The sequence below is a fragment of the Symsagittifera roscoffensis genome, chromosome 9, assembly GCF_963678635.1.
Source record: "Symsagittifera roscoffensis chromosome 9, txSymRosc1.1, whole genome shotgun sequence".
NCBI classification, from domain to species: Eukaryota; Metazoa; Xenacoelomorpha; order Acoela; family Convolutidae; genus Symsagittifera; species Symsagittifera roscoffensis.
Window position 1 is genome coordinate 39,613,945 of NC_087070.1, and position 22,399 is coordinate 39,636,343.

Genomic DNA, 22,399 nt, shown 5'->3' on the forward strand with positions numbered 1-22,399 from the left:
TCCATCGTAGAGCCAGCATCGTGCTCACCACCAAGATGGTCACCTTTTGTCGATGCTCCGGTAGTCCCAACAACTTAATTTCTTCTATGTCCCAGATCAGACAGAGATTGGCGCGGTCTGGGTACCACACTGTCTGCGCCAGACAGTGGCATGGACAATCCCCATGTGTGAGGTCGATGCTTCTAAGATTGCGTTCTCCCGAGGCTTCTAGGAGAGGCTCAAGTTCCATCATTTTCTCGTGTATCACGTCGACTTCTTCCGAGCTTGGAGCACCTACTGCGGGTTTCCCCACTACGTTTTGCCTTCCGTGATCACTTGTGTTTTCGCTCTCCATGCCTTGAAGTTCTTCACCCCAGATTTCACTCAAGTCGTCTCTTTGTTCCTTCGGTACTGCTCCTCGGATCTTCCTCAACAGCTTGTGTGAATGATGCGACATCCGAGCTAGTCTCACGCACTTGGGCACTGAGAAGGCTTTGTCTATCAATACCCTCTGGCTGGACACCTCCACCATCGCCATGTGTAGTGGATAGTGGCTTCCACATAGGTTAGCCAACACTGACCCCACTAAGGATTTCGCATTTAGAGGCAATCCATAGGCTTCGCTCATGGGAAATCCCATCTCCGCCTCGAGTCCAATCTTCAAACTCTTGATGTGCTTCTGGTTCACTTGCAACACTCCGGGCCATGATTCCACGCTCAACGCGGTCACCAGGTGGTGTTCTGACTCTAGCCTCTTTAGTGACTGGAGACTACATATTCTTGAGAAAAATCCCAAGGCTGTCGCTAGGTTCACGGTGGTACTCGCGTAACATTCAGCCACTATCTGTATCTCGCTCTTCTCCCTTTCGGTGATATCTTCAAACCAGGTGATGAGGTCCTCTTTCTGGAAAGACTGTATCCTGACGCATGATCGTCCATCACAAGTATGCTCGCCGTTGCCACATGTCGAATCAAGACAACTGCCCGGCTCCATCCTCTTCGCTCTCGAGAAATGTGTTTCATGAGCCTTCAACCAGTCCACGCACTGGTGTCTCCCCAAGTCTTCGTGTGATACCTGCTCAAGACCCAAAGTTCTCGCTAGCTCCAGCCTACATTCCAGATCCTCCAGATCCAGTTCCTTGACCTTCTCCTCATATTTCGACCTGCTGGTCTCCAGTGGCTTTTCTGCCCTCTTCTTCTCGGCAACCACCACTGAGGACATTATCGACCTCTGAGGAGTTGCTGATGTCGCTTCATCAGCTTCCATGGGCGCGGTGCTTGGTAACTTGGTCCGGCTGTTCCTTGAACTGTCTCTAGAATCGGCTCTCTCGCCTAAGCGACTGGACAAAGACCTCGGGTTGTAGAAGGGTGGGTTTGGAGGTGGTCCGAACGTGACCTGCGCCGTCTCCAGCAACTCTGCCTCCAGCGCACATATGTGTCTTTGGAAGACGTTGTTCAACCACTCCACCCCTCTGGGCCTATCAAAGTGAATGCCATCCGCAGATGCGTCGTCAGGGAAAGAGGATAGCTCCATTTGCTCAGCCACGTCCAGTAGCCGAAGGGGAAGGACACTCCTTTGATGTATCTTCCTGATTGTTTCGTTCAGGCTTCGCACTTTGTTGTTCATCTCCACTGCATGTTGATCCGCTCCCATGTTGTAGGGAACGGTACATACCGTGAGAATGGCCGGATCCATTTGGATCCGTATTTCCTCGAGAATGCAGCTCATCTTGTCGTGCAGCCTTGTCACCTTCCTTGCTTCCCCCCTGGACACGTCGTTCGTCCCGACCATCAGGGTGACCGTGTATGCACTTACCATCCCTAACACCTCAAGTGTCGCTAACATCTGCGGCGTTGCGGCTCCGGCGAAGCTCAAGATTCCCGTTTGCCAATGGGACTGGATCCGGGTCAGCACCCGCAGCAAGCTGTCCCCAATGATCAAGTGAACCACGCCTTCAGGCACTCGCGGATGCGTGAAGTACTCCACCCAAGTCGCGTCGTGGAAGCAATCTCTCCTCTCCCTCTGCGCCGCGTTCCAGTCTATCCGATTGTGCTTGCGATATCTCCCTTCCGTATTCTTCTTGCAGCTCGAGATCACCACACTCCTGACAGGTTGCTCCCCCCACGTCGAGGGTAAGTCCGCTTTTGCCGGACTCTCGCGACTCCTCAGCTCTAGCCGCTCCTGCAACTCTTTCAATCGTGACGAGGTCGAACTCGGTGTTTATCCAGGCAACGCGACGTCCATCAATGGTCGTATTACTTGAGTCTCCAAACCACGCAGGGAGGACGCTGATTCGGGCGGTATCCATACCTCCAGCCCCTCGTTCATATGTTCTTGAGCCGCACGGTCGAGGTTGAATCGTCCCTTCTTGAGGAGCTTCATCTACTTCCATGCGTGACTCTGGCCTTGAGCCAGTCACTACCCGTTCTTTGGGCCTAGCTCCTTTCTGCATATCGAGCTCGCGTTGTTGTCGCTGGATCCTCTCAAGTTTTGCCTGATCTCTCTCGAGAGCCTGCTTCAGCTGCTCACAATTCGCGGCATTCTCCCGCACCCTTTCTGCCTGTAGCTGTTCAGCTCTCATCATGTCCAGTTCTCTCCGCGCTTGATCCCTCTCAAGCACCGCTTGATCCCAGTCGAGGTTCGCCTAGTTCCTTTCCCGCTGGGTCCTCTCGAGTTCTCTCTTCATGGCACTGACGTCCGGATAAACTTCCCCCGTCTGCTGTGCCCGTGTCATCGATAGTACTTTACTCGTACTCTGGCTCGTGGACCTGACTGATGGTCTGACCGGCAGTGGGAATTCCCCCGCGCCATACTCCGTATTGTTGTTCAGGCCAGGGTTCCTCGCCAAATCGAACCCCCTTATCGCCCCATCCACGTTCCAGGACAGCCATCTGGTTTGTTCTTGATTGGACACTCCATCATTGGTGTAGCCTACCATCAAAACCGCTTCCGTCGCAGACTCCCGACACTCGCCCTGTTCCTCCAATTGGAGGATGGCATTCAGCATCACTGCCATTCTCTCGTCCACTTGAGTATAATCCAGGTCCCTCAGCCGCCTGTACAATCCGTCAAGTGTGGGCTTTTTCATGGACTTCCAGAATCGATCTGCCATTTCTGTGATTTCAATTGAGTCCTTGAGTATTAGCAACTTGAGTTTTACCTGAGCAACTTGAGTTTTACCTGAGCAACTTGAGTTTTACCTGAGCAACTTGAGTTATCTTTTTGAGATATCGTTTTCTTCCTTCAATTGAATATGGATGAGTAGTCAATGTGAGTTCAACAAATCAATCTGAAAATAACACCCGATTTTTTAGACCGACAAGCTGTGTCCCTAACCAGAAAACCCCATTACTTTTTTGATTAAAAACCCTCTCCTTTTCGCCCTACTAACATAGTTCAATGGAAATTTTCTAAAAACATGTAGATACATTTTATGTTTTAGCACCATCAATCATTTAAAATAATAATTGTCATGCCAATCACCCCTAAGATCCCTTACCTGTTTTGTACCCCAGTACCTAGCTCAAGACTCCTCCCTCACACCCGACTCGATAACACCGTGTACCCGACTCAGGCGATGCTCAAGTAGTACTTCTTATGAAGATACACCACTATCTCAGTTTCTGCAAAGACTACATGTAGGATAGCGTACAATTCCCTTGGGCTCAGTTTGCCCCTGTTTGGGTTATACACCGGCATTGAGACCTCTGTTCTCCCTCTTTCAATCATGAAGTCTCGTAGTCTTGTTAGTGCCAACATTACGTGATCGGGATCAATTGTGTTCCTGTCATTGACCCTCGTCACTAGGAAGCACAGGTATTTCCCCGGGACTTGTGCTACTGATGGTGGGAGCGCTGCCATCCCTCCCAGTCCTGGTCTCTGTCTGAACAGAAACTCTACGTTCTGGTATTCTCTCTTGAAGTCAGCTTCCAGTCTTGATTTGAAACTCATGTCTGCCGTGATGCAGATCGCGGTCGTTCTGTTTGACAGGATGAAGTCACTATCTGTTATCATGATGTTTTCCGAGTACTGATTGGGTATTTCAAATTTCGTTTTGAAATTCCGGCCTATGTTAGGCTCTGGCTCTTCTCTTCCAGCTCCAATTCGCTTGTTTCTCTCACTTCCTTGAGCTTCTTTATCATCAAATTTTCGGTGTGGGTAAGTCCTACCCCCACTCCCCGGACAAAAATATTTATCGACGTCCCCGTCGTTGTTGTCGGGTCTGAATTGTCCGGTGGAATGTCCAGCGGTCTGTCTGTCGCCGTCCAGCCGAATAGAGGGTCTTCTGACTTCTTGTGGTTTTCCGCTGACACGTCGACTTGCTGGATACTCTGTCCTCCATGGCCTTCGTCTTTGACGTCGCGTATCCACTCTAGTATCCTCAAGTTCGTGTTCTCCCTCCTCTCTATCTCGCTCTGTTCGAGGTCCGTCTCCATTTCTGGTGTCGAGTAATCTTCCTGCGGATAGTGTCCACCATCATCAATGACCTGCCATTCCTCTTCGGCTTCCAGTTCGCCTGCACTCAGTAATTCCTCGCCCAATTTGTCTGGCTGTATCTTGTCAATCAAGAAGTCATCCCCGTATCTGTTGTATCTCATACCCGTCCGTTTACGATTGCTAGTTCTGGTTCCCGGTGATATTGGTCGATCTGGCTCCATCCACTTCGGCACCTCATCTTGCTCCGGGTCGTTCCAGTCTTCTTCTGCAAACGATCCTGCTTCAGACTCCACCTCTATCTTTTCATTGTCGTCCAAGCTCAAGTTTTCATTGCCATCATTTTTCTCTCTGGTGCCCTTTTCATTCACTTCACACGCTGGCTCTACCACCAGGTACTCGAGACCCTCCATGTATTTCGGTAGGCACCAGTCTTCCGGGGACGGGACGTGAGGCTTCAGATTTTCGTAATGTGCTGCTCGCCCAGTACTCAAGCGGTAGAACCGTCCTTGTTGATGTACTTCCGTTATCATGAATGGTCCCCTCCACTTCTTGAGTAGTTTCTTTGTTCCCTTGGGCGGTATGACATTTTGGAAGACCCACACGTACTGGCCCACTTCATATGGTTTTGCTTGTAATATTTTTCGTCATATTTCTTGCGTTGTCTCATTTGCGCTTGCGCCGTGTTCCTCCTGCACAGCTCGTTTAGCTCTTGTTGTCTTTTGATTGCTTCCTTCATATATGCCTGAGGCGACGTCCTCCTCCCCTCGTATTCCGGGTAGAAGAATGTTAGAGGCAATGCCCTCTCCCTGCCCGTCAACATCATGAAAGGACTGATGCCCGTCGTTGAGTGCTGTGTACTGTTGTAGGCTCCTACTACCTGTGGCAGGTATTTGTCCCAGTCCGTCATGTATCTTGAGCAGTACACCCTTAAAACGTTGACCAGTTTCCTGTTCTGTCTCTCTACCAACACATTGGTCTGTGGATGATAGGTCGTCGAGTGTGCTTGAGCAATGTGCGATCTCTTCATCAATTCTTTTGTCAAGTCCCCTACAAAAGCTTTGCCGTTGTCCGACTGGAAAGTCATTGGACAACCATACCGCGATATCCAATGCGTTATCAAATGATCACATGTCTCCTCAGCCGAGGCTGTTTGGCACGGGACCGCTTCCGCCAACTTTGTGAAGTGATCTATTATAACCAGTATCTGGTTATATCCCGACTCCGTCATGCAGATTTTTTGATGGTCTATCTGCACCACTTCATTGAACTCTGAGCTCTCAACGGACTTGAGAGGAAACTTCATCTTCCTTGGGTCTTTTACCTGGAGACATGCCAGGCAGGCATTCACCCATCTCTCGCAAGCTTTTCTCATTCCTGGCCAATCAAACCTGTGAAGTATCCTTTGTTGTACTTTGTCTATCCCCTAGTGGCCCATCTGGTCGTGTGATCTGAAAAGCACCTCCTTTTGGTACAATTGTGGTAGTATGATGAGGTTGTGTTTGTGTAATATCTTTTCCTCATCTCTCCTCTTGCACGCTACCACCCCATCAGCTGTGTGATAAAATAAGTCTTTCTTCTCTTTATAGAACTGGCTCAAGATCTTGTAGCTGTCTTCCTCAAGTTCCCCCTTCTCCTTGACCCCCAACTGGATCCATTTGGAGAGGATACTTGTCATTTTGTCATTCTTCTGGGCTCTCCTTTAGCGCCATGATCTGGGCATTCATCTCACCAGGGCTGTGGATGTCGTCACTCAGTTTCACGCATATCATCCTTTTCACGATTTTCATGTCGTCTTCTGGTACCAGATTTGTTCTGACGTTTGAGTTGCACAATAGTTCCCTGAATGGCTTTCTTGAAACCGCTATTCTCTCAAGTTCTTCACCACCTCTTATCTCTTGTATGTCCAGATTGTACGTTCCTGAAGATGGGTCAGTTTGTAACTTCCTGTCGTGGTGCCTTGTCTTCTCTTCCGCTAATATCATGCACAGACTGTCTTGGCCTTCGCTGCTCTCATCCGAGTCTTCATCCCATTCTTCACGCTCCCCGGACAATTTTCCTTTTCCGGGTTCCTCTTCTTCTGTGAACCTGGACCACTCCCCGGACTCTTGATCTAGTCCCAGGTGTTCAGTTCCTTCTTTGAATGTCACTTTCATTTTCCTGACTTTTGTCTGCTCCAGAATATTTTCGGGGATTTTGTCAAATAGTAATCGCACGAAATCTTTGCTATCAGTGACGCTTCCTTTTGAGGAGTCAGTTTTGTTCGCTGTTTCTTTTCTCCGAAGTATAGTTAGTTCCGGTCCCTCCTGACCCTTCTCTTGGATCACGGGCTTATCATCTGATAGTTTCTCGAGCAACCTCATTAAGTCATCATCTATCTGTGCAGCTCCCGCTTCTACCTGGTTAAGATCATAGCCTTTTGCCTTAAGTGTTTCCCTCACGATCTTCGACTTGAGTATTACCTCTATCGGGATCCTTCTGTTCTTCTTCAAGATGGTTTTTTCAAGAGGCTCTTTTGGTAATTCGGGATGATCTTCAATCGGTTTGCCTGATTTGTCCAGCCATCTTGTGAGAGGAAGACTGTCGTACGTTTCCTTGTCCATGAAGGAGAAGCCCTCTTTGATTTCAGGTCTGTCTGCCTCTCTTTGTTCTTGTCTCTCGTAGAACTCCGTCTTCTTACTCAAGCTGTCAGCAATTTGATGTTTATCCCGTATTCTGTGCTCAATTATCATGTTGTATCCGTCCAAGCGAACTATCCACCTCCCAATGTAACTTTGGTCTATTGAGTACGTTTTCAGCCAGCTTAGTGCTCGATTGTCGACCCGCAGCTTGAAGGGCTCACTGCCTAGGTATGCCCTGTATTTCTCGACAAAGGTGACCACTGCGAACATCTCTGCTTTCGGTGCTCCGTACTTCATTTCTGTGTCACTTAGGACTTTGCTCCCGTACGCTATTGGTCTCAAGACTGTCTTCCCATTCCATTCTTGTTCCTGATGGAGAATTCCTGAAATCGCAACTACCGATGCATCCGTGTCCAGCACGTACATCCCCTTCTCAGTCGGCATCCCTAGTACTGGTGCCTCGCATAGCTCTTTCTTTATCCTCTTGAATGACTCTTCTGCTGCGTTGTTCCATGTGAACTTCTTGCCCTTGTGCCTCATCAATTGTTGCATCGGGTATACCTTGTCCGCGTAGCCTTTGATGAACTCTCTGTAGTAGTTAGCGAAGCCCAGGAAGCTCATCAATTGGTGTTCCGTCTTCGGTGACTTCCAGGTTAGGACTGCTTCCACGGCGTCTGGATCAGGTCTGATGCCGTGCTTGTCTACCATCCTGCCCAAGTATTTTATTGAGTCCTTGAGTATCTCGCACTTTGATGGTTTACACTTTAGCCCCGATCTTTTCATGCACGCGAACACCTCGTCAAGTCTCTCAATGTGGTCTTCTAGTGTTGGCGTCACTATTACCACGTCATCCACGTAGCACATTACCAGATTGCCATACTTCTTTGTCACGCCTATCAGCGCGTGTGCCATCAATCGCTGAAACGTGGCTGTGGCATTGCAAAGTCCAAACGGCATCCGTTTCCACTGAAACAGACCCAACTCGCAGGCGAACCCTGTCTTGTCCCTGTCCTGCTTCCGTAGTGGTACCTGCCAAAAGGCCGAGCCTAAATCAAGAGTCGTAAAAAAATTTTGCATCACCTAACTTCGAGAGGCTCTCATCAATCCTAGGTATGGGATAGGCATCCTTCACCGTGACGGAGTTCAGGTATCGAAAGTCACTACAAAACCTCAACTGGTCGCCTTTCTTTTTGGCCATCACTACTCCACACGCCCACGGTGACTTGGATGGTTCTATCATATCATACTCTAGTAACGTTTCGATCTCTTTTCTACACGCCTCCGATTTGTGCGGGGTCATGCGCCTCGCCCCCTCCCTGTGCGGTACCGCGTTCTCCTCAAGTTCTATTTCATGCTCAACGAAATTGCAACACCCGATATCCGCTTTGTGCTTCAAAATCCTCGTTCCGCTCTAGTACGTCCTTGATGGCTTCGAGCTGTTCATCTTTCAGTTTGCCCCTCAAATGTTCAATCTCCGGCAGAACCGGTTTATCAGTTTGCATTTCATCTAGTGTGGGTCGCTCTGGAAAGTTCGAACAGCTCGACAGCCCATCGTCCGTTTCTGACTTAAGTGATTTAATAAGACCTGAAGAATCTTTTATTTTCTGCAATCGTCTCAAGATACAAATTTTGTCCCTGTGATTGGGACAGTCAACAACTTCATTCTGTTTTGAGTTCTCAATTGTTTCATATCGAGTTTTAACCGGTAAAGCATATCCCAGTTTCCTCCCTCTCTGTATCGTGATCGGTATATCAAGGGTATTCAACAAGACACTGACGCAGAGGCCGCTCTTCGTTATCGAGAATGATCTTCCTAAAACAGCAGCACTTTGACTATTAGAATTCGGAACTATACACACTTGCTTATTGTCACTTAATTCATTGTAATTTTTCATCCGCAAGCCTACAATTGCCGCTTCATTCGCCTTTAGCCTCACCCTCAAGAACACCGGTGCTTTGCTTTCATTTGCTATTATTAAATTTACCGGTTTGATTGCGTACCTCCTATCCGGGTTCCGTATCCTGAACATTGCGTTGTTTAGATCAATCGCTACATCAAAGTTCCTGATGAAGTCTCTGCCTAAAATAAATTGGTCAGACTCATCTAGGTTTTCTACTACAAGAAAACTCATCCACAGGTTACGTTCCCCCAGATTGAGCGCTATTATCGGCGTTCTGCCCAACACGCGCAGGGCCCCTTTGTTCGCAGCCGACAACCATATTCTCGAATCTATCAAGTCATCTTTGTTGAAGCCCATTCGTTCCCAAGTTTCGATTGGTATGACACTCAAGACCGCTCCCGTATCAAGTAACCCACTTAACTGAGTCTTCTTGCCACTTATGTCTATAGCACGTGCCCTGTCACATCTGCCTCTGTCCCGATGTGCATCGCATCTTCTTCAATTATGGCACAGTGTCCAATCGATCTCACCTTTAATTCTTCCTTCCCTACGTAGATTTGCCCAATTAGGTCTTCATCACATGTTATCATTGTTTTGGTATAGGTGTTGATTTCATCTATATTTAACATCACCTCATGTGGACCATAAGCTTCTGTGTATCTGTTATCAACACGTACCGACTTGCTACCCCCTCGCGTGAGTAGTGCTCTCAATGCTCTAGATTGTGGGCTTATTAAACTCAAGTAATCTGCGTACACATCAATGTGCATTATTGTCTGGTCGCTCGGTTCGCTCAAGTTTCTGGTTACCTCGTGGCCGCCCACTGTGATTATCGACATTATTTAGCCCGATTTTTGATATGCCGAATGGTTTTCCTGTCACCATCTTTACAGTGTTACAATTTCCAGTCTTTGTCGAGCCCGATACAGCCTCTGGTGCTGGCTTCGATCCAGTTAATGCTTCGTTGAAATTCTGCTTCTCGATCTCCTGCTTTAGTCGTTGTTCTATTTCTTTCGCTGCCAGATCCTGCTTCACCTTGTTGATGGCCTCCGCTGCCGCCTTCTCGTAATCTATTTCTGGGGCTTTCTTCGCCGTGGCCTCTGCTGCACTACCACATTGTGTTACAGTTTTCATTGATTTCGTTGGTCCCTCAAGTTTCTTCGTCTCAAACTCACCTTGTCTGTTTCTCTGGTTCTGCACCGCTGCTAGCGCAAACTTGTGTTTCGGATGACTCTGATTCTTGACCGCTTCCCAAAACAACGGACAGTCCATCCTGAAGTGCCCTTCTTGGTTGCAGAAGAAGCATCTTGCTCCTATTTTGGTGATCAAGCCGCTATAGAACTCGTGTTCTTCCATCTGACTCATATCTTCCTCATCAGGTGCATATCCCAAACTCTTCATGCCCTGTTTGTATGTCGTGCAATCCGCCACATGATGATCAACTGACCCGCAGTTAGCACACGACCTGCGTTTGTCCATGTCATCTCTGGGCTTGTACCATGGCGACCTCTGTGGCTGACTTCGATGGATGCATTGATACTCTGTGGCTGGGTGTTCCTGTTGTCTGAGTACGAGTATTTCTTAGGTTTCATCAGCATGTATTCTCTTGACTTCTGCCTCATCTCTTCTGGAGTTGGCGCATTATCTTTCGACAATGTGTAATACGTTGCTAGCATCGTTCTCAAGTCATCACTCTTTACCCCATCAATGAACTTTGAGGCTATGCTGAAGTTTCTTTTATTGGTAGATTCTTCTGGGTCACTCCTTCTTCTCAAGCTCTCGAGATCATCTAGGAACCTGTCTATCGATTCGTCATCTCTCTGTCTCCTCTTTTCAAATCGCATCATTGCTTGATGACCCTTCATGCCTGAGCCGAATCTATTCAACAGTATTTCAAAGATTTTGTCCGCGGTATCGCGTTCTTCTTCTTTCTTCGCAACCACGCATTTTAATGCCGTGCCTTCTAAATTGCTGAGTATGGCAGTGCATGCTTGTCTTTCATCGTTCAAGTTGTCCTGCTCTAGGTGTAATCTCATCACTTCCACCCAAGTATCAATGCATCCATCAGAGTCATCTTTGAATTCTTTTGGCTTTTTGAATGTTTTTCTGGATTTTCCCTCTCTTCTATCATTCGAGTCAGTGTTCCTCGTGGCGAAGGCCTCTAGAGTTCTATTCATCATCTCCCAAATGCTTGCCCATGTCATAGCATCCGGACCTGCGTTGCTGTTGGCTGTTGAGTGCCCCGGACCAGTCGTTGTACTTGACGTTCCATTCTTCATGATTGTTTTAGCAGCTGTTGGTGCTATGCTCACCGTATCCCGGGTTAACTCTGGTGCCTTGCGTGCGATCCGCTGCCGGTCTTTCTTGTGAGGTAGAATTTCTCAAGATTGCATCCAATTTCGCCTGTATTGCACACGAACTTTCGGCCTGATTTTTGCTCATTGTGTCCATTCTCTTTTCCAGGCTACCTAATTGGCTGTTGATATCATCATATCGGTTTTTCAACTGTTGCATATCTTTTTTGATGTCCCTATCTCGTTCTTCATTGGTGGCTTCTACCTTATCTGACATCTCCTTGAGTCTCTCATCTGTTGCCTTAGCCAGGTTAAAATAACTATCCAGATACTCGTGTTTGTTGTATCTTAATTCTTTTCTTATCACCTCTCTGTCCTCTTCGCTGTGCTTCAGTTTTTTGTCGATCTGATTAAGTTTTGCCATCAAGTCACCTAGCTCAAGAGTAGCCTCTTCATGGTCAGCCGTCGGTCTGTCTTTGGCCGTAGCTTCTGCTTTAGTTTGTTCCTCTCTTGGATTGGCTTCTGTCGTCTTCGTGCTCACTGTCCCAAATGTTCGTGCTCTTTCAGCTTTTGGTTCTTCAGTCATGTTTTCTTTCGTTTTTATTCCGACCATCATCGCCAACTTTTCTGTAAAAGATGTCTTTTTTACTTGAGAGTCTTCTTTCACCGTTTCTTCATTGTCTATTGGTGAGAACTCTATGGGTTTCGGGTTTGGTTCTTCTGCATTGGGCATTGGAGTTGACTCCGTCGCCATTTTCCTTGTTTCATCCACACTTTGATCAGGTGTCTCTAGATCAATCTCGATGATGGGTTCTACTCGTTCCCCTTCCGTGCCCTCTTTTGCTCTGTTCTCCGTTGTACTCCTTGTGCTGACCATATTAACTGAAAAGCTCTTCTTTGTTATCTTCGGACCCATTGATGTTGTTTTGCGTAGCGACGAATTATACTTTGTCTTTGCTTCGGTAGATCTTTTTTCAGCTACCGGTACCCTGCTCCGCCTCATTATTTACAAGTATTATTATTTACAGTATTATTATCTACAAAATTTCTACTCTAAGGTTAAAACTCTAAGTAAAAAGAAATTGACAATTCGCTAAAAACAATTTTTCTTAAACTCTTGAAAAATTTTATGTGTTAGGTTAGGATAGGGAATGTGTTGTTATAATTGGTTACTTCAACCTAACTTAGTACTTTTGTAGTACCCCCTTCCTAATACTGTTCCAAGACTTTCTCTCTACCGTCCCAAGACTATTCAGTGTTGTCCCAGTACTTCTTGTTGGTTTCCTCAGACCAATGTCCCAAGACCAACGTCCCTAGACCAACGTCCCAAGACTAACGTCCCAAGACCAACGTCCCAAGACTAATGTCCCAAGACTAACGTCCCAAGACCAACGTCCCAAGACCAACGTCCCAAGACTAATGTCATGTCCCAAGACCAATGTCCCAAGACTAACGTCCCAAGACTAATGTCATGTCCCAAGACCAATGTCCCAAGACTAACGTCCCAAGACTAATGTCCCAGGACCAACGTCCCAAGACTAATGTCCCAGGACCAACGTCCCAAGACTAACGTCCCAAGACCAACGTCCCAAGACTAACGTCCCAAGACTAATGTCCCAAGACCAACGTCCCAAGACTAATGTCCCAAGACCAATGGCCCAAGACCAACGTCCCAAGACTAATGTCCCAAGACCAATGGCCCAAGACCAACGTCCCAAGACTAATGTCCCAAGACTAATGGCCCAAGACCAACGTCCCAAGACTAATGTCCCAAGACCAATGGCCCAAGACCAACGTCCCAAGACTAATGTCCCAAGACTAATGGCCCAAGACCAACGTCCCAAGACTAATGTCCCAAGACCAATGGCCCAAGACTGTTTCATACCAAGACTGCTCTGGTCCAAGACTGCCCCAAGGCTGCACTGTCCCAAGACTGTGTTGCCCCAAGACTGTCCCCAGACTGCAATGTCCCAAGACTTCTTCGGTACTGTCCCAAGACTCGTCACTGAGTGTCTGGATATCGGATCTCTTTCTTCTTCGTTGTAGGGACTTCTTGATTCACTGTACCTTGTACCACCACTCAAGCTCTTGTGAAAATTTTCCCAAAAACCCTCTCTTGATGGCCAAATGCTGACCCCTTTTTTGAATTACCTCTTTTTCTATGTTCCAAGCAACTTGAAACCAAAACCTGTGCGCAGGTATCTTGTGATCACCTGTTCGTATAAAAACCAATCGCAAATCCTCACCAAAATGCAACAATAAATAAAAAAAAAATTTTAAACAAGAAAAAAAAATTAAACAGAGAAATCAACCCACCTAAAACTCAAAGGAGACAAATGTCGACCTTCTGTCGAAAAAAAATGTCTGGTACCTAACTGCCACGCGTTTTCCTCCCCCCACTAGCGATCTAATGGGGTATCACAAAAACTGTCTATATCCGTTCCCCCCTACCAATCCAACCAGCGTACCAATCTTAACTCGAGTTAAATTTTGAATATCCACCTATTATTACCAACGCGTGTTGATGGCTAATGTAACTAAATCAACGATGTCGATTAATTAGTTACTCTAATTTCCCCCCTTTTTACAATTTACAACCGCCAACCTCTAACCTAACCAGCCCCCCTTCTAACCTCCCCCCTCTTTAGCCCCCCTCTTAAGCCGAAAAATCCCTTAAGCGCCGGGTGCTAAACCTCTCGAGAGAAAACCGTAGACCTGTTTCCAGGCCTGCTTGAGTAAAAACTGCCTCAAAACAATGGGACTCCGCTTATCCAATTTTACACTTATTTCCTATAATGTAATGTGGATTCTAACGATACCCGTTGTTCGACTTGAGAAAACCCCTGTGCGTCCTCTTGTAGTGGTCCTGTGCTGGTTGTCTCTGTTCTGCACTTGACAGCAGAACCACTTTCCCGCTCGACTGGTCACCTCTTCCAATCAAGTCTCCTAGTGGTCCGTTTCGATCCTTGTGAACCACTTTCCCACTCGACTGGTCACCCTTTCCAGTCAAGTCTCCTAGTGGTCCGGTTCGATCCTTGTGAACCACTTTCCCACTCGACTGGTCACCCTTTCCAGTCAAGTCTCCTAGTGGTCCGGTTGGGTCGCAATCTATCTGAAAACCCTTAACAACGCCCCCCACTCGGGCACCTTACTGAATTCACTGGTTTAAATTGCTAGATTGATCGAAACGATCGGTCTTATAAAACAGTATGTGTATACTATTTAATTAATACAAAGGTTTGATCCAACTAACTTGGTATCAAAGTCACTGTCTTTTTTCGTTTTATGAATTTGTTCCTTTTTGTATTCTTTTTTGCTCGTGTTTTTGTCCCCCTAGTTGCCCACTTGAGTTTGAGGAGTAATTAAAAGATAAGTAGCTCGAGGATTAAATAATATAACTAAATAAGTTTGATGCTAATTAGTTTTAACAACAGAAGTAAGTTTTGTCTCAAGAATCGAAGTTTCTGTATGAACCATCGGGACACTCGAGTTGTCCTCTCTTCCATTGAATGTTCACTCTGTTCCGTTCGAATAATCGTCCTTTCTCAAGTCTGTGTTATATTCTCCTGTTTTCGGGATAAGACAGCTCTACTCTCTTATTATTTCGTATCGAGAAATTGCGAATAGCAATTTCCTGCCTTTTTCTTGAGTAGTTTCCCGCAATTGTTAACTGTCGTTCTGATTTTTCACTTTTTGTTTTCAGTTGGTTCGAGAAAACTGAGCATGACAGGCTCCATTTGAAATTTTTAAAATTAAAACTTCACTCCAAAATTACGTGTTTCTCAAGGTCAAACCTCCAGACATGACCGACTGGCACAGATGGATATTAGCTGTTATCGCCCGATCAGTATTTTATCTTAACTTTCTCTTATTTTTGAACGCGTTCTATATAATAAACTCTATTCCTTTGTTGCTGACAGACTGACACATAGACAAATTGGCTTTACGCGTAAACGCTCTTGTCAATCACAACTTTTACTCTATCTCCATGACATCCATAAATCATTGGATGAAAACTCCGAATCGTTTGCCGTGTATTTAGACTTTTGCAAGGCATTTGATAAAGTTCCTCATCATGTACTATTACAAAAACTTCGAAACTTTGGCGTGGGAGGGAACCTCTTGCGTCTGTTGTCTTCATATTTGAAGCACCGTCGACAATGTGTCAAAATTAATGGTGTCCTCTCTGGCTTTTTACATGTACTGAGTGGTGTGCCACAGGGGTCGATTATTGGCCCTCTATTATTCGTAATTTTTATTAATGATATGCCGTAGCAGTGTTTTAATTCTATCATGTTTTTATTCGCTGATGATAGTAAGTCAAGAGCTCATTCCCTGAGATTACTACAAGCTGATGTTGACCGGTGTGTTGAATGGGCAGCCAAAAATGGGATGACTTTCAATACGAAGAAAACCGTATTTGCTCATTTTGCTAACAAGCACACTTTACTAACTCCCCACTTTCTGAAACTTGGAGATCATATTGTTCCGGACAGCACCACAGTCAAAGACCTGGGACTCATAGTCGACAACACATTGAATTGGAAGTCACATATCACTGCCAAAATAAAAAGCTGCTACAATATTTTCTATTCTCTTAGACGTGTTATACCTTTCAGTACGCCATTAGCCACAAAGGTTCAAGTTATTAAGGCTTATATTTTATCTTCTCTCTGCTACCTCTCCCCGATATGGTATCCTAGTCGAACTGAGCTGAAAAGCATGGACACCTTGTTATCAAGAGTTACAAAGTGGATTACAGTCGGTTCCTACAGCGAAAGACTGCAAAAATGTTTCTTGATGCCAATAAGTCTTTATTTAGAGTATCTTGACCTTACATTTTTCAACGCTTTGTTATCAGGAAAGCAAGATATTCAAGTGTGGAATTTTGTGTCACTAAGATATTACTCAAGGTACAGCTTGCGGAGCTCCGAAAAACCAGTTTTCAACGTAAATAAAACATATCGGGCATCTTACGACCAATGGTTTTTCAATAGAGTGGTCAGAAGTGCAAATAAACTCCATGAGAAGACCGACATCAGTTTATTTGATTCGCAAATTTCATTCAAGCGCCGTCTCAAACATTTCTTTCTGAACAATGACTGGTTTTAAGTTTTGTTTTTTTATTCTCTCATATTGTTTTTATACAATTAAAGTCTTCTACTACTACTACTACTAACGTCGTTGCCTGCCAATTTCCGTTGCACGGGACGGTTCGGTGCAATCTCGAATGTCCCACTGGACATCCCGTTCCCACAATCTTCTTCTGGTAGGCACCTTATCGTGTCCTGATGTAACGTTAAGAGGCCTCGTTTATGTTTTTCTCTGTCGTTTTCCGACTATTTTCTGTCTTGTTACCGGTTGTACTGTTTTGTATAATCGTTTGGTTTTGTATCACATTTGGTGAGAAACTCGCTTCGCCTTTGCTTGTAAAGTTATTTTTATGGGTGGTCTGAATGTTTTCTTTTTAGGCTATAAGTAAAGACATTTTTCTTTTTAGACAAATAATGGAATCAGATAAGTTTCAAGCTTTAAAACGGGATCCTAGGTTTCGTTCAAAGACGCAAAAGAACCCAGAAGAGAAAATTGAAATCGATGAAAGGTTTTCGAAAATAGTTGATCACGAGGATTTTAAAAGGCGCGATATTGTACAGCTCAAAATCGAAGATGGACATGATAGTGAGCAACAAATTCCGGCAGAGTTTCGCAGAGTGGTTCCAGGTGTCTATGATCCTGCACGGGGGATTGGATTAGAAGAATCAAGCAGTGAATCGTCTGAGTCTGAAAGCGAAAACGAGGCTGACGCGCAAAATGTAAACAACCTACTTCATAATTGGAACTTTAACGATGAAAATGTTGCTAAAGCATCTAGTTCCGATGCTTTATCATCAACCCTAGCCTTGTGTAATTTCGACGCGGATCATTTGAGTGCTCAGGATATTTTCATGATGCTTCAGTCTTTTTTATCGCTTGGTGGGAAAATTAAAAGCGTCAAAGTGTACATATCTGATTTTGGTAAAGAGAAATTAGCGGAAGAAGCAATTGAAGGACCAATATCACTTAAAGTTACCGAACCCTCTGAGCATAGTAATGAAATTTCAGATGAAAAAAACGCTGCCGAAAAGATTCGTCTTTATCAAGCGCAAAGACTTCGATATTTTTTTGCTATAATATCTTGCTCAGACTCTGATACAGCTGCACAGCTTTATGAAGCTTGCGACGGACTTGAGTTTGAGTCATCTGCGACGTTTGTTGATTTGAGATTTGTTCCTGATTCTGAAAATTTGGATGATAATAAACTGAAAGATGAGTTTTATCCAGGGGCCGATTTGGCAAAATATGCTCCTAATTTGTACACTAATAAATCAATGTCGCATCAGAAAGCCGAGATGACCTGGGATGGGGATGACAGAAAGCGTAAAGAAGTGCTTAACAAGAAAGTAATCAAAGATGAGGAACTCGATGACTACAATGCGTTTCTCGCTTCTAGTAGCAGTGAAGAGGAAACGGATGAACAAAATGCACACGGTAGTTTAGCAAAAAAGCGAGCTCTATTATTAGGCGAAGATGTAGCTGAAAACAGAGTCGAAAAGGTTGTACAAGGAAGCAAACACGAGAAGTCAGTTACAATCCAGTTGAGCGCAGAGGAAGTACAAAAGTTGAAAACAGAATCAAAGTCGAGAAGTGATCAATCGGAGTCAGAGGAAATTGAAGAAGAATCGGATGGCTTCGAAGAAGCAGCAAACTCTGATGACGATGGCGATAATGTAGTGTCAGAAAGAAGAAATACACAAAATGATTTGCAGCTTTTACTTGCTGACGTCGAAGACACAGATCACAAACATTTCGACTACAACAAAATCGTTAAAGTGGAAAAAATGTCCGAAAAAAGTAGGAAGAGAAGAAACAAAGAAGTTGACTCGTTTCGCATCGACACTGCAGATTGTAGGTTTCAAGCCTTGTTTGAAAATGCTGAGTTTGCTATTGATCCTTCAGATCCAAAATTCAAAGCTACTGCAGCCATGAAAGAGATCGTCTCTAAGCGGGCCGAATGTCGAGGAAATAAGTCTCGCGAAAACTACGAAACCGAGCGAAACAAAACTCCAATTGGAAGTGAGGCTACGACGACAGAAAATGATCAGCCTGCAAAGCATAAGCTTTCTTCCCTTATCCAGTCTTTGAAAAACAAAAGCAAAGCTCAGAAAGTTGCTACGGATAAAAGAAGAAAATGAATGCACGGAGTTAGCTGCACTGATCCAGTATCAGTTTTGAAACAATGGTCAAGAAAAGTGACCCCAGAGTTGGAAGCAAAGAAGGGTTTGATTGATGATCGGCAGACAACAGCTTACCGTTGAAAACAGAGAGAACTAAAACAATTCAATTTTGTTTTTTAAAACAGAATTTTTAAATTATAGCTCTTTGACTGCTTATGTTGCATCAGGTGTAATTGATTACACGAGCGTAGTGTAGTGCGATAGTACGATGCAATTTTTTTTTCTAACCTATATGCTGAAAAAAAAATCGATTCGAAAACCGATTTCGTCCATGAAATAACTTGAAAAATTTCAAAGCTTCATCGCTTGAATAGCTTGCATAAAAAACTTTAAGCTTTTCGCAAACTGATTCGGTTTATAGATAACTTGAATTATTTCAAATATTCTAGCTGAAAAAACTTGCTTAGAAGAATTTAATTGTTTCACGAACTGATTCAGTCTATGAACTAAGTTGAAATATTTCAAAGTTTCATAGCTTTAAAAGGTTGCTTAGAAAAACCTAAACTTTTCGCGAACTGATTCGGTCTACACAATAACTTGAAAAAGTTCAAAGTTCCATAGCTTGCTTAGAAAAGTTTAACTTTTGGTGAAACGATTCGGTCTACGAAGCGCTTGAATTTTTTCTCGCGCAGGATTAGCTCGCGCAGAAAAACTTGTTTTCGCAAAACGTTTCCTTCTAATAAATAACTTGTAAATATATCAATTTTTTTATAGCTACAATAACTTGATTAAGTGAATTTTGGTTTTTTTCGAACTGATTCGCTTTATTAGCTCGCTCCATTAGCGCGCTAGAAAAATCTAAATTTTCCTAAAATGTTTTGATCTAAACAACTCGAAATATTTCAATTGTTTATAGCTTCAATAACTTGCTTCAGTAAAACGTGCGTGTTTTTGCCAACCATTTCGCTCCATGAAATTACTTGAAATTTTGAAGTTTGATAGCTTGAACAGCTTGCTTAGAAAAACTTTTTGGACTCCGATTCGATTCACGAAATTAACTTGAATTATTTAAGGTTTCGTAGCTTGCTCAGAGTAAGTTTCATTTTTTCGAGAACTGATTCGTTCTTTGATACGTAAAGTTTTCAAACCGATTTAGGATCTGGCTCAGCTTGAGATTTCGAGGTTTTATAGCTGGATCAGAACAGCAACTATTTTTTGCGAGCTGATTGATTACTGGAGAAAAACTTGCTAGTAATAATTTAAATCCTTTTTCAAAAATTTCCAAATTGATTTACTTTGCGAGATTTTTGAAATGCATAATTTATTCGCAATTTGATTTAATACAATCTAATGTAATACATGCAACGGATATTATGCACTAAACAGCCCAAAATAAGTATTTCTGTATCTTGATCTTAAGTCAATGTGGTTCAATCTGATTGGTTAATTAGCCAATCAAATGCAAGCAACATGGTCAAGCATTTCATTTAAAATTTGAAGCAGATATCTGCTGAAGCCATATTTAAAAAAAGTTTTCTCGTTTTGAATTTTTCTCTTTTGAAAAACTTGTCTTGAAAATAATAATTTTTATTATTAGACCAAGTTTAACATTTTGGTATTTTAGGCTAATAATTTTATCTGCTGGAAGTGTTGATTGAATTGCCTGACCATGTTGGTTGAATTTGATCGGCTAATTTTAGCCAATCAGATTCGATTGCATAAATTTCTGTGCAATATATGAAAATTTTCATTTTGGGCCGTTTTGTGCATAAGACCCCATGCAACGTTAATGGGGCTGCCTCTAGCTTATTACATTCCAAATTATTACTTACAGACTGATTATAAAATACATGCAGTAATTGCAAATTATAACCAGAACTTTTGCCGCTTTCTTGCTCGTGTTTGCGAAGCTGCAGCTTTGCCTCTGTGTTGGATGTTGCCGCCAACACAAAAAGTTTTTTTGTAAAATCAGTCGAAATTCCTTTTCTACCGACATAAAAATAATGGGTTGCTGCGCCAAGAAAATTAGCATATCACGTACTTGCTTATTTGATGAAAATGCAAATACCTGATATGATGACAAATTGGCTGATATTAGAAAGTACCTTAATGTTCTATTGATTGAAAATGAGGAAGAACTTTGTAGTCGTTTTTTTGTTGTTTTAGTTTTTTTGGTTTCAAGTTTTTTTCCGCTCAAAATCAGGTACCACAAATAATTTTCAGACTTTATATCATATTACAGCCTTATAAGTCGTGATTCGAATGACATTCAACAAATTTCAAAAATTTTCCTAGTGTCAATAAAAATTGGTTTTAATGTTCTTCAGTTATAGTTCAATTTCGGGCGATTTAAGCAATCAGGTAGCGTTCGTTATTACCCTTGCGATAGGCAAGGGTATTGCAATCTAGTACAAGACATTTTCGCCCATTAATTTATTTTGTTCAGAGGACTCATCTGGACTATGGTATCTTGGTTCATACAGAATTCATTATTCTTAGTGTCTCCTATACAGTTAGCCTGGCGGTTAAGATTATGCCTGGGAAGAAAATCGAAAGTAAAATCGCAAGAAAATTGTTTCGAGTCAGCCTGAACTAATAACGTTTTCCCTAAAAAAAACATTGCGACCTATTCAAGAGTCTGAACTACTATGACAAACCAAAAAATGAAGTTTTTAAACGAATAAAGTAGATGAATAAAATCAAATAAGTAAATGAACTAAGTTTTTAAAGTATCTCTTACTAATTTTCAAAGAGTTTTAAGATCATCTATTTTTCTAGGAATTTCTGAAGTTGATTTTTTTTGCGTTCATTGACTTTTTTGCAACTGTCTGTTGGCTATGTTTTTTGACAAATTTTGTCGGTTATGTCTAATTGACTATTTTTCTAGGTATTTGTATAGTTCTGTAATTGCACCACGCACTTCGAAGAAGAAATTTTTCTTTTGAATGCTCAATATTCTGTGCTACTTGTACAGCAACCGGGCAGCTTTTTCATAATAGTAGTTTTGTTATGCTATGATTTTTATGAGCAGGATTTGTTCTTCATATTTATTAAGACTAGCGAGCGCAGTGTTATATCACAAATCCAATTTTTTTGGTTTAACTAGCAAATAAGAGCTCATTTGGTGTCTTTGCTGCATTGTTTTGCAATTTAATAGCAGATGATGATCGAACTTCTTGATGGCTAGTATTTTGACTGCTTTCAGCCGCTTTTTTTTTTAAATTATAAGTTCTTTTTTGCTCAACTAGTGTCTGCTCAAAAGTTTTCGACGTTTTTATGCTTCATAAATTTTGTTCCACTGCAGCAATACGAAAGTTTCGGTAGATGTAGTTTCCAACATTTTTCTTTTCTAACTTTGTAAGTTTCTTTTATTTATGTGTTATATCGTAAGTGACCGTGTTGAATATAACGCTTCAACTACCTGGCCAGTTGTTGATAACAATGTAATCCTCTTTTGTAGCTCAAAAATTTTTTTGAGGGTCATGGTCTCCAAAAAGTTGCGAAATTATCTAAAATTGCGTTTAAAAAAAGAAACTTAAAGTTCATGAAGTAAAAATTACTTTTTTTGGCTATAATATAAAGCTGAGAAGATAACATTCCTCCTACACTTTTTTAGGCTTTTGATGAGTAGAAAGAGCCGAAACGTTATAGTCAAGTTTTGGGTCTGAATTTGTCAAGTGTTTTGCACAATATCAATTCTGGTAAGGTTCTATGCTTGAATACTTGAATAATGTCTATCAATTTTGAAAAAAATGCAATCAAAGTTTCCATTTTTCGTGATGTCTTGATAGTTAAAATCAACACTGTTTAAGGGTTTTTATTAGAAAAAAAAGTTAAACGATAGCATGTGCTTCCCTACGGTGAAGTTTAAGCTAATATTATTCGGCTACACTGTTTTCTGTGCCTTTCGGTGCTTTCTTTTTTTCGGCACAAACAGTTTTTTTTACCATTTTTA

General features: G+C 43.1%; 1 protein-coding gene across 1 annotated transcript; it reads left to right on the top strand.

The window, feature by feature from the left end:
• Window positions 1-16,733: 16,733 nt before the first annotated feature.
• On the top strand, window positions 16,734-18,660 carry LOC134854061 (ESF1 homolog). Its single transcript, XM_063870133.1, has one exon. It carries the CDS (start codon window positions 16,738-16,740, stop codon window positions 18,460-18,462), a length of 1,725 nt encoding a protein of 574 aa, XP_063726203.1. The 5' UTR covers window positions 16,734-16,737; the 3' UTR covers window positions 18,463-18,660.
• Window positions 18,661-22,399: the final 3,739 nt, after the last annotated feature.